We start from the raw sequence: 16,178 nt of genomic DNA, 5'->3' as shown, positions 1-16,178 counted from the left end.
TGACTAGGGATGTAACGATTAATCGTAAGGCAGTTAAAAATCGATTCATAGGTATCACAATTGATATCAATCTTCTGAAAATTTAATCGCAGTACTTTTTTTAACCAGCAGAGGGCAAGTGTAGGCGGCGGGCGGAGTCTGCTAATACTTTCTTTCTGGCTGCCTTCTACTCTTAAATATGTTAATAAATGATTCCTTACCCCTTTAGCACTGAAAGAATATCTGTAATATTACATGAATATCTGTAAAAGTCACGTTATTCTTTTAGCTCTGTCTGCAAGCATAGCTTCTCTTCTTCATTGCACAGAATATCTGCATGCCAACCGACCACGGGGTTACCAGCGCCCTCTGCTGGTCCAAACAAATATCTGACGTAAATACTGGGCAATGACGTTTTTTTTTTTTTTTTTTTTTTTTTTTTAAGTCTAATTGTTAAGGCACAAAATACATTTTCAGTTGCACTTTTAAAAAGAAAAAACTATTATGCAGTTTTGCATTGTTTATTATAGAACCAGAATTTAAATTAATAAGCTTCTTCATTTGTATTATTCCTTTATTTATTTAATTCAAGATTTATTTTTAGTTAAATTGCATTATTTTGAACAGTTTATCAAGGGATTCTTTTGACAATGAAAAATAAAAGGAAAATAGTGCAGTGTTTTCTAGTTTTTTTTCCCCCCAAAAAAATAAAAGAATATTTTTCAATCATCATTTGTCTACAGTCTCATTTTGTAACGTAAGTCGTGAGAGAATCGTATCGTGAACCCAATATCGTGAATCGTATCGGGAGTTGAGTGAATCGTTACATCCCTACTTGTGACTGTATCATCTTGCAGCCAGGTGTGAGGTTGTCCACCCTCCACCTAGCTATAAGCCTTTCATGGGTGTGGCTTATAAACAAAGCAAAGGAAGAACAAAAATCCCACGTCGGCGGGGTCCTCAGGGCTTGATCTAGGCAATCAGCTCCGGTGATCCCACAAGGCAAAGGAACGCTTCTTTGTGCACCGCACCTGAGAAGCCAGCTTAGACGTTGTAGTTATTACGCCGCCTCACTCAGTGGCCTTGACGGTTACCCCTTTGTTGTTCGGTCAGCCTCCGTCTCAGCATCAGCTCGTGTCGGCAATCATCTGCTTGGGTCCATGTTGCCCGCTCTGCGACCTTCTCTGCCGTGTGGGTCGTCAGCTGAACGCAAAAAGGGTCGGCACACCTCCGGTCGGTGTGGTAGATGATCACGAAGTTATTAGGCCGAATATCGTGTAGATGATCGGTTGTTGTCTGAGGAAGGGTAGTCTCCACACACCTGGCAACCTCTCTTGGGATCGGTTGGTACCTGAACAGAAGAAAAGAGGGGAAAACAAAATAAAACTAGTCTAAAGAGAAGGGGTGTTAGGGTTAGTTAACTAACTAAATGAATAGTTAGTATTGCTTTGGCACTCAGTTATAGCTTCCAGGTCAGAAGTCAGGATCTAAAAGCTTTTCAGATCCTAAAAGGTGCTGCTGCACAATCACACAATGGTTACTGTAGGTGTGGGTTAGTGAGCTTTTAGCCATGCCGAACTCAAAGTTATCTGTAGCCCATTCACACGTGAGTGGGAAAATATGAGGCTGAAAGAAAAGCAGGGAGTATTAATTCAATTATCCTTTCCTGCAGCAAGGAGAAGCGTAGCTGGAGTTGCAGTGATTCTCAAACTGTGGTACATCTACAACTAGTGGTAGGCTGATATCTGGTGAGAAGCAACAATTTGAGAACCACTTTTACAAGGACATGCAAGTCAGACGGAAAAGTGTGACTATGCATTGTATGCATTCATCTTTCCAAGATGAATGCATACAATTGGGAGACATGGAGATGTGAAAAGCGAAATAAGTTTAACCAAATAAATAATGTTATTTATTTAAATTGTTTTGTTTTTCTTTGCTATCTCTTATTTATGAAGGAGAAATCTTATTCTATCCATTATTTATTCTGAATAATGTTAACACTCCACACCTAATAACATAACCTAATTATTTTTTCAGAGCTGAATTTGTCAGTTCATTTATTTCATTATTTTCCCCCATAATTGTTATTTGAGATGTAATTTATTTAATTTTTAAGCTAAATTGGTGGCAAAAGTGTCTCCTATTCTGTGTCTGAACCAGAGTTAAGCAAGATTATCGGCCCTTTTAAGGTTAGACAGAATTAAAGTTAAGTTGAGTCGAACAATCATATTGTCTTTTGCTCTCTGCATTTATCCCATTTGTAGGAGTGACGAGCCATTAACGCAAGTCATTTTATTCCATCTTCTTAAATTGAACAGATAATATTCAGACTTCATCTTCTTATTTAACTAAAATTAAACATAAAATTATGTTGCCATCAAGGCAATACAAATGATAAATATAATAAATAATATTATAATATAATAATATTATACCTAATTATAATAATAATATAGTAAATGTTTGTATTATTAATACTGTATTATCAACACTAATATATTATGACGATATTGTTATTAAAGAAAAATAATAAAGTTGAAATTAGAATAAATAAAAATAATAAGTAATATAAATAAATACAAAACATGTAATTAACCTGCCTGTGTTATACAGAACTGTTATGACATTTACCACAAAAGGAGCTTCTTTGAATATGTCCCCTTTAAACAGGCATTTAAACTTTAAAAACAAGTCATTGCGCACACGTACCATTTCATTGACGGACTTGTGAAATGACTGAGAATATTTTTTATTATCTTGGAAATATGTTTTTAATTTTTCCACGTACCCCCTGCAATGTGCTCATGTACCCCTAGGGGTACGCGTACCCCTGGTTAGGAAACACTGCCTTAGACTGAAGTTCTTTGGCTTTGGGCAAAACTGAATAACCTAAATATTTGCATTTAATCTTTTTCCTTTGTCAATTTTAAACTCTTTGAGGATGTAATCTCTTTTAGCAGAGTTAGTGGAACAGGAACTCAAAAAAGTGTTTCTAATAAATGTGTTATTACATTTAGGGTTACAAAATTCAACATTGATATACTGTAAAGCTGTCCTAATTTAGGGATAACTTTGGAAGGTATTGTAATTTGTTAAATCATATTTTTAAGTGACAGTGGAAGAGCCTTAACAATCTGGTAATATTTTTTCTAAGTACAAATGATCTGAAATTTTTCACAGAAATCAGTGTAATGTAGAATGTTTCCATCACCATCCATTAAATGTGAGATGGCCCAGACACCTTTGCTATACCATTCATTCATAAAAACAGATCTTCTGCTCACATCGATTGTTCCAGATTGATGTGTTGTGTGGTGTGAAATAGTGTTTGGAAATAAGTTTCCAATAAAGAAGGGCTCGTTTATAAAAAATCTGAGGGTTTGACTGGCAACTTGTTATTATCATAATCACATTTCAGAAGAAACTTAAGTCCACCTAGTTTCTGAAAGATCAAGTTGGGTACATGGAACCAAATAGAATGTTTGTTGAGTATACAAAGCTTGAACCACTTTAACTTCAACATCACATTCATAAAATCAAAGTCTATTGCATTAGCTCCTGCATCCTCATAGGATTTGACCAAATCTGCTGTTGCTATATAATTACTTTTATTTTTCCAAATTAAATTAAAGTTCAAACTATTAATTGCTTTACACATGTTTGCTGGAATATATGTCCCTTGTTTCTTAATGTTTATGTTGTTTACTGATTGCAGAGGTTGCTCCTTTAAAGCCAATTATTCCAAGAGAGTCCAGCTGCAGACCTGCACGCTCAGCCCCTGTTCGCTGAGCCCCAGCAGCTCAGTGAGCTCCGGAAGCTAACCTTCTATTTATAATAAAGTGTGGGAAGAGGGATTATTACCTATTAGTTGGAAAGATGCAGTTATTATACCAATAATTAAACCAGGAAAGGCTCCAGAGAATCCAACAAGCTGGACCAATAGCACACACTTCACATGTTGGGAAAGTATTGGAGATGATAATAACAGAGAAATTGATTTTTTAATGTAGAAAGAATAGGACTGCTCTCACCCTACCAGAGTGATTTTAGGAAAGGGAGGTGAACACTGGACCCAGTAATTTGTTTGGAGACGGAAATTAATACAGCTCAAATAAATACAGAATACATAGTGGCAGTGTTCTTTGATGTTGAGAAAGCATGATGGTATGGTATGGTATGGAAAGAGCGGCTAATGATTAAACTCCATAAAATGGGAATAACAGGAAGAACCCTTTACTGGATCAAAAGTTTTCTATTTGATAGACACATTCAGGTTAAAATGGGAACATCAATATCACCTAGATACAAGGTAGACATTGGAACCCCTCCGTATTTGTATTATCCCCCGCCACAAAGTGTGGAAGGTGGATATAGCTTTGAGCTCTGTCCATCCCTCCGTGCGTTCGTCCCTTCCGAGTTAAAGGGGACAGCATTTCTCAGAAACTGTTAGGATAACCAAATTAGGTGTGTGGCTTCAGGGTATCAATACCTTGATGGAGTTCGAAAATGAGAAGCGCGCAATAATTTTTTACGGAGTTATTGCCCTTGTTCAGTTTCTTTTTACTCTGTTCAAGCTATCTTCAAAGGGTACAGCTTTTCTTAGAAACCGTTTGATAGTTAGTAATATTATATTCTGATGTGATAATATTTTCTTATGTATACATCTAAGTTCTTAGATTTAGGACATTTAGGAAAAGTTGTGAGTTATAATGACAACCAATCTGGCGGAGGATGTTGATGACTATGTCTTCTTGTTAATGATGTGTTCTCTGATACACTGTACGATATTGGAAGATCCTTATTTGCTGATGATGGGGCCTTATGGAAAAGGGGAGCTGTCGAATATATGTGTCTCATTTATAAGATCAATGATTGATTATAGTGTACAGATCAGCATCCAAAACATTTCTAAATAAGCTAGATGTCATTCAAAATGGAGCATTAAGATTATGCTGTGTGGCTATTAAGTCACCAGCTATAGCAGTTCAAGTCGAAATGCAAGAAGTACCATTACGCCTGAGGTACAAGCAGTTGGTGTTAAATCAAAGGGTAAGTCTATGAGGACAAAGGAATGAGCATCCGACAGTGAAGGCCCTTAGACCATGTTAGGAGAGCGGAGCAATAAAGTGGGAATGTTATGTAGGGACAGCTAGTAAAATGGCTAAGGAGATGAAACTGCATAGGGAAAGATGTCCTCTTCCAGTACCTGACCCGGTGACTCCTCCATGATTATTTCCTCCTGTGAATTTAGATTTATACCTTCAGGAAAAAATGAAGAAACACAGGGAAAGGAAATTGGGCTGATACAGTTGCTGAAAGGCTGAGATCAATACACCAAGCTTACATTCCAGTATATAAAGAGAAAGAAAAGGAAGTATAGGGTTTGCTTTTAGTAGTTTAAATGTCAGCATTAATAAAAGAACATCAAATCACAACAAAGTATACAGTCAAAATGCTAGCTATTGTGGTGGCATTGCAATGGATACAACAAAACCAGTTAAGTAAGATCATAATATGTTCAGATTCAATATCATCCCAGGTATCATTGCAGACTGTGTCATCTCATAACCGACCGGTGATGGTGTATGAGATATTAGAAGTGCTTTTCAGACTACAACACAGGGAGACAGTAGTTAGATTTATGTGGATCCCAGCTCATAGAGGTATTGAGAAAAACAAGATGGCAGACGCTCTGGCAAAGAACTCTCTCAAACAGAATGAGGTAATAGAGATAGCGCTGAGTATAAGTGAAGCCAAATTTATAATTTGATCCAAGATAATGGAGGAGTGGCAAAAATTTTGGGAAGACGGAACTAAAAGTCGTCACTTGTATGATACAAAGCAAAAAGTGGGAGGTAGGGAATCAGCTGGAAGAAGCACCGCAGAAAGCAAAGAATTGCATCTATATTAAGTTAGGTCACACTGGTTTAAATAAGACAATGCATTTAATGAGGAAACATCCAACAGGACTTTGTGAGTGTGGGTCAGAGGAAATTGTAGAACATGTTATGTGTCACTGCTGGAAGTATGTCACCCAGAAGGAAAGATTTAAGGAAGAATTAAAGAATTATGAGACAAGAATTTTCAATCTTAAGAATATGCTTAACATTGATGAAGGGAAATATAAAGCATTGTTTAAGTGTTTAAAAGAAACCGAGTTATTAGAAGGAATTTAGTTTTATATACATATATTTTAATCATAGGCGGACATTGAGATTCTTGCCGGGGGGGGGCAAAAAAAATTAAATAATAGAATTAAATATATAGAACGTCTCGAGATTCATGCCAACCACAATGTTTGTAACATAAACAATAATGGAAAAAGATAAGTAACATAATTGATAAAGTTGAATACAAAAAATTGCGTCGTCGCATCGTTTAATGTTGTAAATTCATGATGAAATCAGGCCAGCGGCTGCTTTCTGCTACATTTTTGCTGCAGTACTATACATGAACTGCTGCAATCAAAAATGCAGCACCCTCTTGTAACTAAAGAATGAGAGAATAAAGTTGCTCAAATTAAGCAGTGTTATATATATATCCTTGCCCCCACCTGTTTATGTATATGTATGTATCCTTTATTCTTTTTACATAATTTTTTTTAATTCTATTTATTTATTAGCAATGGATGTTTTGTTATTGCAAATAAATAAATTTTATTACATAATTGTGACCATCACCAGACATCCCTAAGGAAGGGTAAAAAGAACTTTATTATAGGGAGAATATAAAAAGAGAGGGCAGTGTTACACCGAGGTGAGGGGGAAGGGAACAGGGAAGAGGGAGTCAGGGTAGAAAATGGAAAGGGTGGGGAAGAAGTGACTGCTTTAAAGTGATAGTGAAATGTGATGTTATAGTTGTGTGTATTGTGCTTATTGTATTGTGAAATCCATTCAGTCAGTCTGGTGACAAGTGTGAAGCTTAGGTATAATGTGGAGGCCGTGAACAGAGGGAAGGAGTGAGTGGTTATAACTAAAACTGATGTTTGGGATTAATGTATCTAAGGTTAAGCCCAGTACGAGTTTATCCCACAGCTCAAGACATGCCAGTGCGTCTATGACCAATGTTTGTGCAAGATCCGCTTCTTCGAACCCAGGCGCCACCCCGGGCCCGAAGAGGCCGCCAGGACAGCAGAAAGAGCGGGGGCCAAGGAGCCCCAGGCCGCCCCTCCACGACCGATCACCCCCCAGATGCCTCAGAGACCGCAAGCCGAGAGGCAGCCACTGTCCCCCACACACACACCCAAGAAAGCCCCAAGGGGCCGAGGGCCCAGTGCACCCCACCACCGAACCCGATCCCCCCGCCAACCCACACCCACACCCCAGAACCAAACTCCCCCAAGGTGAGGGCCCAGAGAGCCCCCGCAGAAGAACAAAGGCCAGTCATTCAGCTGCTTCAAACGATCACTGGATTTTTAAGCTGCTTAGTCACTTTCTTCTCCTCCTCATCTCTATTAACTACAGGAATAGTGCATTTAAGGTGATAATCATTTGTTTTGTCCAACCGCTGAGTTGCATTAAGTCACAAACATGTTAGATCATGTCAAAGGTGATAGGAGGCGAGAGAACAGGCACTAAAAATGTGTCTGCTTCCTGGTGCTACAGCAGTGCTGCCAACTGGTCCTCGGGGAGGGGTTAAATGCAGAGAATACATTTTGTGTATGTAGCTTTACGTACAGTATATGACAATAAAGTTAATTCCGGATAGTCAAACGTAGCTATTAAATGTTAAAAGGGCTTGCCATAATCACTGAGCCAATGCGTCGAACCACAAGACGCGCTGGAAACCAGAAAAGCGGAGTATACCTAAGCATGAACAAATAGTGCAAACACTGCAGTGTATGTTCACTGTGGAGGCGTGGCACCGGCAGCAGACACTTCCGGGAGGGGGCAGTTTAGACGCTCTTGACGTCACAAAAGTTTGAACCGGAGGAGTAACCGCTCGTTTTTTTCGGAAGAATTAAGTGACATAGTTCTCAAGTTCACACGGCAGTATAGTAGATACCACCCGCCAGAAACAAAACGAAGAAGAGAAGAAAGTGCGCCGTTAAGCGGTGTTGCTTTCGTTTGGGCACTGAGAAAGTATTCTTTGTTCGTTGTTGTTAGCTGTGTGATTTATAGGGCAGTCATGTCGTTAACCTCTCTGAACAATGGCCCCTCTCTGGTGGACTTTTCGTCCGTGTTGCCCCCGGAGCTCTGGGTGCTCGTGCTCAGCTATCTGAGCAAGGAGGATAGGTACGTGGTGCGTGCGAGCTCCCGCCGCCTGCGGACGCTGTCTGACCACCCGTCTCTGTGGCGGGACTCCACGGTGGTGCTGTCCGATCTCCGCCGCTACACCTTCGGTTTCTGGTCCACCCTGGAGTCCAGGAGGCTGACCCGGGTGGCGGTGCGTCACCTGCGGCGCAAAGAGTGGCGCCGCCTGCTGCGTTTCCTGCCGTCGCTCACTGCCGTGGTCTTCCTGGACGGGTGTCGCCAGTACCAGGAGAAGTACCTGGATAACCTGTGGCGCTTCGAGAGCCTCAGGGAGCTCGGGGTACGGAACGCTGCCTGGTCGGAGCCGCTGATCAGCCTCACGCTGGCTGAGAGGCTCGCCGAGCAGCTGACTCACCTCAGCGTGTGCAACGTCCAGATGCCGTCCGAGGAGGACTTCATCCGAACCGTGTCCGGCCTCTTCAACCTGCGGTTTCTGCTCTTCCACCCGAAGGAGTCCGAGTACCGCTGTGGGGTAGGGGTGAGTGCTGTGTCCGTGCCCGTCTTCCACGGCTTACTGCTCGGTCTCAAGAAGCTCCGCCGTCTCTCCTGGGGGACGAGATCCGAGCCGCGGAAGCGTCTGCCCGACGACTACTTCAGCCCGGCCGACCCAGAGCACCCCGGTGAGGGATTATTACACAAACATTCCTATTTACTAGGCTTGGTCAATATATTGGGATTCAAGATATATTGATATCAGTGTTGGGGTCAGTTAGGGCTGCACAATCACGATTTTGGTTGCCACCATTAAAATAACCAGATCGTCAGCAATTTTCACATTTAAAATGTGGGTTCTGCTCTAATCAGGACCAGGGCGTGAACACATGGTTAAGGCTTCATTAAGATGCTTTCAATAACAAGCAAGCAACCCTTCGGCTGCAGCTTTATTCACTTTTTTTTTGGTATATTTAAAAATTCATTTTGCGCTGTAAACTGTACACGTTTGTTTAAATGTAGTGCAATAAAATTACAGATTTGTCCTTAACATGAAAAATAATTGTGGTTATAATTATGATTACAGTATTGATAAAAAAATAATCATGATTATCATTTTGGCCATAATCCTGCAGCCTTAGGGTCAATTACATTTTTCAATTACAATTACGTTAGCAATGTTCATTTACAACTCAATTACCATTATGGTGACTGGCATTTTCCCCCAATTACAATTAAAAATACAATTATTATTTTTCCATGAAAGTGATTTACAAATATGTTCTAAATTGCAAATTTCAAATTTAATTAATCACAAATATTGAGCCTTTGATAAATAACCCCATAAAACATACCAGGGTTGGGGTCAATTACAGTTGTAATTGCATAATTACTAATTAATAACAATTATGGGGTAATTATAATTGAAACATTTTGTTGCTGTTGTAATCATAATTGAGTTGTAGTAGAGAAGGAGCGTGCATTAAACTAAACTAAACTAAAAGTTAATATTAATAGTTGTTTCTTCACGTGTGTGCCAAGCTTTATTCTTTGTAGATATCCTAAATCATGGAAGTTTTTTATTTAGCAAATAAAACACATGTATAATTACAAATATATGTATACCAATATATATTTTAAAAATAGTTTTTTTCTTGATTGTTATTTTTGTAATTGTTGAGCGTAATAATCAAAATCATAATCAAATTTTGATTAATTGCACAGCTTTACCTCACGCTACGTTTATTTCTATAAATCAAAAACTTTGCGTGGAAAGTGTCGTGCACATCTTTCAGGCCCCATTTTTGGTGTACGTAATGGTTATAAATGAGGCCCCATATTGTTTAGATTTGGTTCGTTTATTTCTTGTTCTAATAATCTGGAATGAACTGATCCATTTCTAGCTGTGATAACATTGGTTTTCAGACTTTACTTTTATCCTAAACTCAGACTTGGTCCTCTCTGTGTCTTCTAAGGATCATTCCAGTATGGGGGTCCTGAGCTGACCAGCCTGGAGCTGGTAGATTACATGGAATCTGCTTTGTCCAAAGACGCTCTGAAGAACCTGACTTCGCTCCGCTCACTGAAAATACACTACAAACACATCACTAAAGACGAGGAGTGCTGCCTTGGATACTGGCTGGCATCTCTGCCCAACCTGGAGTCCCTCAGCATCCATGGTTAGATTCCTCATAATCCCACCCCAGTCTGTAAATCACAGGCTTCATAAATCAGGCCAGGTTTTAATATTGTGGTTCCCGTTCCTGTAAATCTTCTTCTCCAGGTGGAAACTCTGTCTCCAGCTATGCAGCCAAAATTCCTCCTAGTGTGACGCGGCTCACCCTGCGAATGATTCTCACCCTGAAGGACTTGCGCCTTATCTCAACCAAACTCCCACAGCTGAAGGAGCTCGACATCTGGCAGAACCGTTCCAGTGGAAGTGTCTGCCGACGGATCCCTAAATTATTCCCCGAGCTCCGAACTCTCCGAATACGGTCAGTGTTGCGTTAAAACAACTCAGCAGATAGGAGAAGTTTGTGCACCTGTTAGTTTGTCGGATCAACTGGCGATCATTATAAGTGGTGACACTTCTCAGCGCTTGTTTTTCTGAACCACTTATTCTGTCACACTACATTAAAAACACACTTCAGATGACAGTTATGCATTACATCAGTGGTTCTCAAACTTCTTGATCATGTACCCTCTTTGTCCGACTAAACATTTAGCTCAGAATGCTATAGAGGGATTATTGGTCTACATCACTTCCTGCAACACTGCGCATGTCGCCTGCAGAAAGAGCCGCTTTAATCATGTCTTGCTGTACTGTTGGCTGCACAAACCCTTTTGATAAAAACAATGAAACGCGCAAGTTTTACAGAATTATGTCAACTCGCACCCCTTTCAAGGCAAACAAGAGACGTCTTTGGTTGCAGGCTAATAGAAGAAGCGATTAGAATGAGGAGATAATAAAAAAATGCAACAATCTGCAGCAATCATTTTATTTCAGGTAAGCCTTATCTAATGTAACAAGTTTATCAGCATCACTGTCACTGATTTTATAAACATCAGTGCAGCAGGCTCTCCCGGGAATAGAGACTTTGTGTGTCGATCAGTTAAGAACGATTTTACGGCCACTGAAGTTTGGGAAATTTTTTCTCGTCATTTATCCACTCAATGCGTATGGGTCATTAAGATGTATCCCGTTCACTAATGTTAATTTAGCTGCATAACTTACTTTATCACTCTGTGATAAACTTTTGTAATACGCTGAAACATCACAACTGCAAGTTTACCGCGGATGGACATGACATTAGACAGTTTAAAGTGGTGGTCGCGGCTGTTTCTGCAATCAGGTTGCACGCGCATCCACCTTGTTGATAAATAAATAATCCTTCTATAAACAAACAACTATAGAGACTAATGAATGAAAGAATTAATTTTAAAGAATTAAACATTGTAAATAAGTGGAATGAAACATTATTTAGTGCCTACTAAATTCTGTAGTTTTTATAATTTTTGGTCGACTCCTGCCTTGTATTTTCAGTTTATGTTCTAATTAAGATAATTTCCATCATCATTATTATGATTATCATTTAAACAAAAACTCCACATTATAAAACCCATCGTTTTTAATGCCTTCATTTGTTAAAGCTGCAGTTTGTAAGTTTTTTTTTTTTTGGCATCATTTGGTAAAAATTCTATAATCATCTTTGAGTATATTGTAATAAAAAAGTGTTCTGAGTGGACAGTGAATCTCATCTCCTTCTCCTGGCCCTGTAAATTAGGTTTAGAAATCCAGGAGCGTGACGCTCCTGCAATCTGCATGTCAGCCAATCAGAGATCTTTCTACAAACACGTGTGCTTCATGAGCTGTTTTGGGCATTTCTATTGACTGCTCGACTGAAGTAAGGCGTGTTCAGGGACCATCGGTAGTAAACATGCATTTGTGGTCATTACAGCAGAAGTCCCCTTAACAGCATTAGACACAACAATTACACAGCAAATCAAGCAGAAAAAGGCAGACAGTGGTTGAGAAGCAACAAAATAAAGTCACAAACACTGAGGAGGAACGGATCGCTTGCGCTTTGCGTCCTTGCGGACCCTCCGCGACTAGCGGGGACGAGCTGCTCAAGACAGTAACTACAGAGTTATATTTGCACTTATCTCAGAGTCTCTAAAATACCAGAAAAAAATCTCCACTTACACAAGATAACATCCCTACATTTGTCACTATGTCTCTATTGAGAAAAAAGTTGCAGCGTTCACAAATCATGCCGGTAAGGGAGGTTGGGTTTCGGTTTCAAAACGGAGCAGAGAGAGGATTCTACAAACTACAGCTTTAATTGTCCACTGTAGATTATTATTTGTTATTATACAAGTTGTGTTTGTTTTTAAAAGGTGAAAATCAAAGACTAAAGGAACTGATCAAATTTAGTTTATTTGGACAGCAACGCTCTAAACCTTTCATTTATATTTGAGATCACTACCCATGTGCAGTTAAAACAACAAGTTTGTATTGTTTTTAGGTTGTTCAATGTTTTTACAATAAAAAGAAGATTAAATATTCAAGCTGTATATGCTGCTAATTATACCAGTAAAACAAAAATGGATCAGCAGGTCAGGCATTAAAAAAAAATGCTATTCGTGCACACCTAATTGTAATAATTGTAATAATAGTATCCCCTTTCTCTTATTCCTGAATCCAAGTACCCCCTTTGTCCGACTAGAGCATATATGGAATGAACGAGTGTTAAACACACATTACAAAGAATCTCATTTTGTAAGTGGAATGAAACAGTATTTAGTGGCTCCTGAATAGATTTCTGGTCATTTCCTGCCTGGTTTTGGACCAAAACTGACCCCTGTATTTTCAGTTCATGTTCAAATCAAGGTAATTTCCATCATCATCAATAATATGATGATAATTTTTTAACAAAAAATAAACAATATAAAACTCTATATATTTAATGCTTTCATTTATGTTCCACTCTTAAGAATTGAAGATGAAGATGTTTTATTTCTTGATAATTAATTGTTTTAAACTGTTTTTAAGTTGTCATTTCTCTCTCTCTCCCTCTCTCTCTTTCTCTCTCTCTCTCTCTCTCTCTCTTTCTCTCTCTCTCTCTCTCTCTCTCTCTTTCTCTCTCTTTCTCTCTCTCTCTCTCTCTCTGTCTCTCTCTCTCTCTCTCTCACACTCTCTGGTAAAAAGCATAGGCGGAGTTTAAGATTGTTGCCAGGGGGGTAGCAAAAATAAATAAATACATAGAACGTCTCGAGTTTCACTTCACAAATAAGGAATGAAAACAAATGTATCAATCTAACTGTTTTTGTTATTATTTTTCATTTCTGTAACATACGTTTTGAAAGCTGTATTATGGACCTGCCAAAATAAATCCAAAATGCAGCCTGAAATGTAACTTAAACAATGAGAGAGTAAAGATGCTCAAAATAAGCAATGTTATTATTTATTATGTTCTACATGATATATCATAGAACACTCAATACATGTGCTTTAAAGGTCCCATATCATGCATGTTTCGCCCATCTCCATTTGTTCTAAGAACCCCAAAAACATAGTATTTGGGGTTTATTTTTACCAAACTCGCCTGTTTTACAGAGTTTTAGCCTCTGAAAAGTGACTTTCTGAGCAACGGGCTGTTTAATGCCTACTTATGCATATTCATGAGTGGGCGTGTCTATACACTGACTTGCCTGCATGACTCGCAGATCTGAAGCAGATCAGTGATCACCAAAGCAATTTTCTTTTGCTATCCACACACTGTTGTTACTGTTTTCAGCCAAAAAAAACTGCACATTACAGTAAAACACATGAATATTTAAGCGGCTATTGTGTGAGTCCGTCTCCGCGCTGTGTTCATCCAGCAGCAGTCAGCAACTTCAAACACTCACCGGAATGTTAAGCTGCTAATGCACTTTCTTCTTCTCCTCTTTATTAAATACAGGAATAGTGCATTTAAGGTGATAATCATTTGTTTATCACCTCAACCGTTGCGTCGCATTGGGTCATAAACACTTCAGATCAAGTCAAAGGCGATATGATGTCTGCTCCCTGGGTGCCGACACTGCAGTGTTCACCGTGGAGGCGCGGCATTGGCAGCAGGTACTTCCTGGAGGGGGCAGTTCATAATTATAGTGACGTCACTAGCATTTGAACCGCTCGTTTTTCAGAAGAGGGCAGAGAAGCAGCTTAGAGGGCAGGATCATTGAGGATTTCTCAGAGATGCAGGAAGGAAGCCCAATAATACTTTGGGGGTGCTTTTGATAAGGAATTAACATCGTAACAAGGTTAAAAGCTCAAAAAAGTTGATTTGCATGATATAGGACCTTCAATATGGGAGATACACTTTAACATGGAGGGAGAGACTTGCTCTCAGTTGTAAATCACTAAGTTAAACAACAGGTGGGATAGAATAAAAGGATCCATATGGATTAAAAGCATTTATAAGTCCAACAACGTAAATTATGGCATTTAAAGTCTCTAACATCGTAACTCCACCTTCACTGATTGTCTATGTGCTCCCATGGCCGATGGACGCCGATTTTGTCGCGGGGAGTGGGCGAGTAAATTAATACACCACCACTCAATCCACCACTTTATATCCAGACACTGAGCACAGGGTTTGCTCGTTCTCTGTTCCAGCCACTTGTTTTCTCAGTGCATCACTACAAACATCAGACGAGTGAGTCTATGGAGCACCCGTGGTGTTCTCCATGTTGTAAACAAAGCACTCAGCTGCTGCGGGAAGTTGGAGGGTCAAATGTCATCGACTGCTGGTCCTTTAAAACTTTTTTACTTGGTTTTATTTTGTAATCCTTTGAATTTTATATCGCCATTTTTATCATTTCCTAGTCACTGTGTTTTTGGCACTTAACATATGCGTACATATGTACATTATATTAAGAATTTTATTTTTTCAAATGAATTTGGGGAAACTTTTGATCACTAAGGGGGGCAATGCCCCCCCTGCCCCGCAAACTCCACACATGGTCATCAGGTACAATGGTCACCAGTTATAGTCGTCCCCCATCTACAGATATTCCTCTTTGTTTCCCACGCTGAGTCTTTAAACAGTTTGTAGAAATCCTAAATTCTACGCTCTGCTTCAGGTTTTTCCGACGGGAACCGGTGAAGGATCTGTTGAACCTGGTCCGCCTGCGTCACTTGCAGCGCCTGGAGCTGTTGGTGGAGCATTTCTTCATCGTCAGAGATTACCTGAACGGACACCAGTGGCCCAGCCCGGCCGTGCAGGAGCTGATCGATCAGCTCTACTCGCTCTCACACAACCGCATCTACACGGTCACCAGCATGCGTCAGAGGAACCTGCAGCGGGATTGCGACTGCATATGGGAAGGAGACTAAAAAATATATCATCCTGTTGGTTGAACACTGCGAGGAAGTGCTGACGTGTTTTTGTCTCTGTGGGTGGAGGCGGGGCTGCAAGATAATGGGAAGCACGACCATGTACGCTCCATCTCGCTTCCCCAGTGGCCCTGAAGCCATTTGAGCATGTGCACACCTTTGCCATGCTTTCTTGTAAAGCAGGGCATTGCCTCACAATGTAGCTTCTCTGTGTAGCCACTAAATCTGCTAGCCGTGGCAGCCCGAGCATTTCACTTTTTGCCATTTTAATACTTTGTGACCTTATAACTAACACTTACATAAAAATCTTCTTCAGCTTTTTTTATTACTTATAAATAAACAGAAGAGTTCACATGACCTTTTAAGAAGGTATTACTTAAATATAAGCATAAATAAACACAACCACAGTGTTTCATTAAACCACACATTTAGATCCAAATCGAGCTAAAACTATTATTGTTTCCTAAATTCAACAATAAATTATAACTGCATGCAATGATAACGGGCACTTGCACCTGCCGCGCTCATCGAGTCACGAGGCGACTCCTTCCTACCAGCCATGTTTAAAGTCAAGCTTCATTCCATACAGCACAAGGTCTGGTTGCAGAGTGGGGCATCCGTTTACCGTGAAC

At 39.8% G+C, this 16,178-nt stretch overlaps 1 protein-coding gene across 1 annotated transcript; it reads left to right on the top strand.

Annotated features, from left to right (window-relative positions):
- Positions 1-7,815: 7,815 nt before the first annotated feature.
- Positions 7,816-15,953, top strand: LOC114470014 (uncharacterized). The gene is made up of 4 exons (XM_028457990.1): positions 7,816-8,854; positions 10,142-10,345; positions 10,450-10,660; positions 15,294-15,953. The coding sequence occupies exons 1-4, from the start codon at positions 8,110-8,112 to the stop codon at positions 15,544-15,546; spliced, it is 1,413 nt and encodes a 470-aa protein (XP_028313791.1). The 5' UTR covers positions 7,816-8,109; the 3' UTR covers positions 15,547-15,953.
- Positions 15,954-16,178: the final 225 nt, after the last annotated feature.

The sequence above is a fragment of the Gouania willdenowi genome, chromosome 9 (genome assembly GCF_900634775.1).
Source record: "Gouania willdenowi chromosome 9, fGouWil2.1, whole genome shotgun sequence".
Taxonomy (NCBI): Eukaryota; Metazoa; Chordata; class Actinopteri; order Blenniiformes; family Gobiesocidae; genus Gouania; species Gouania willdenowi.
This window is presented reverse-complemented; position numbering and strand designations above follow the sequence as displayed.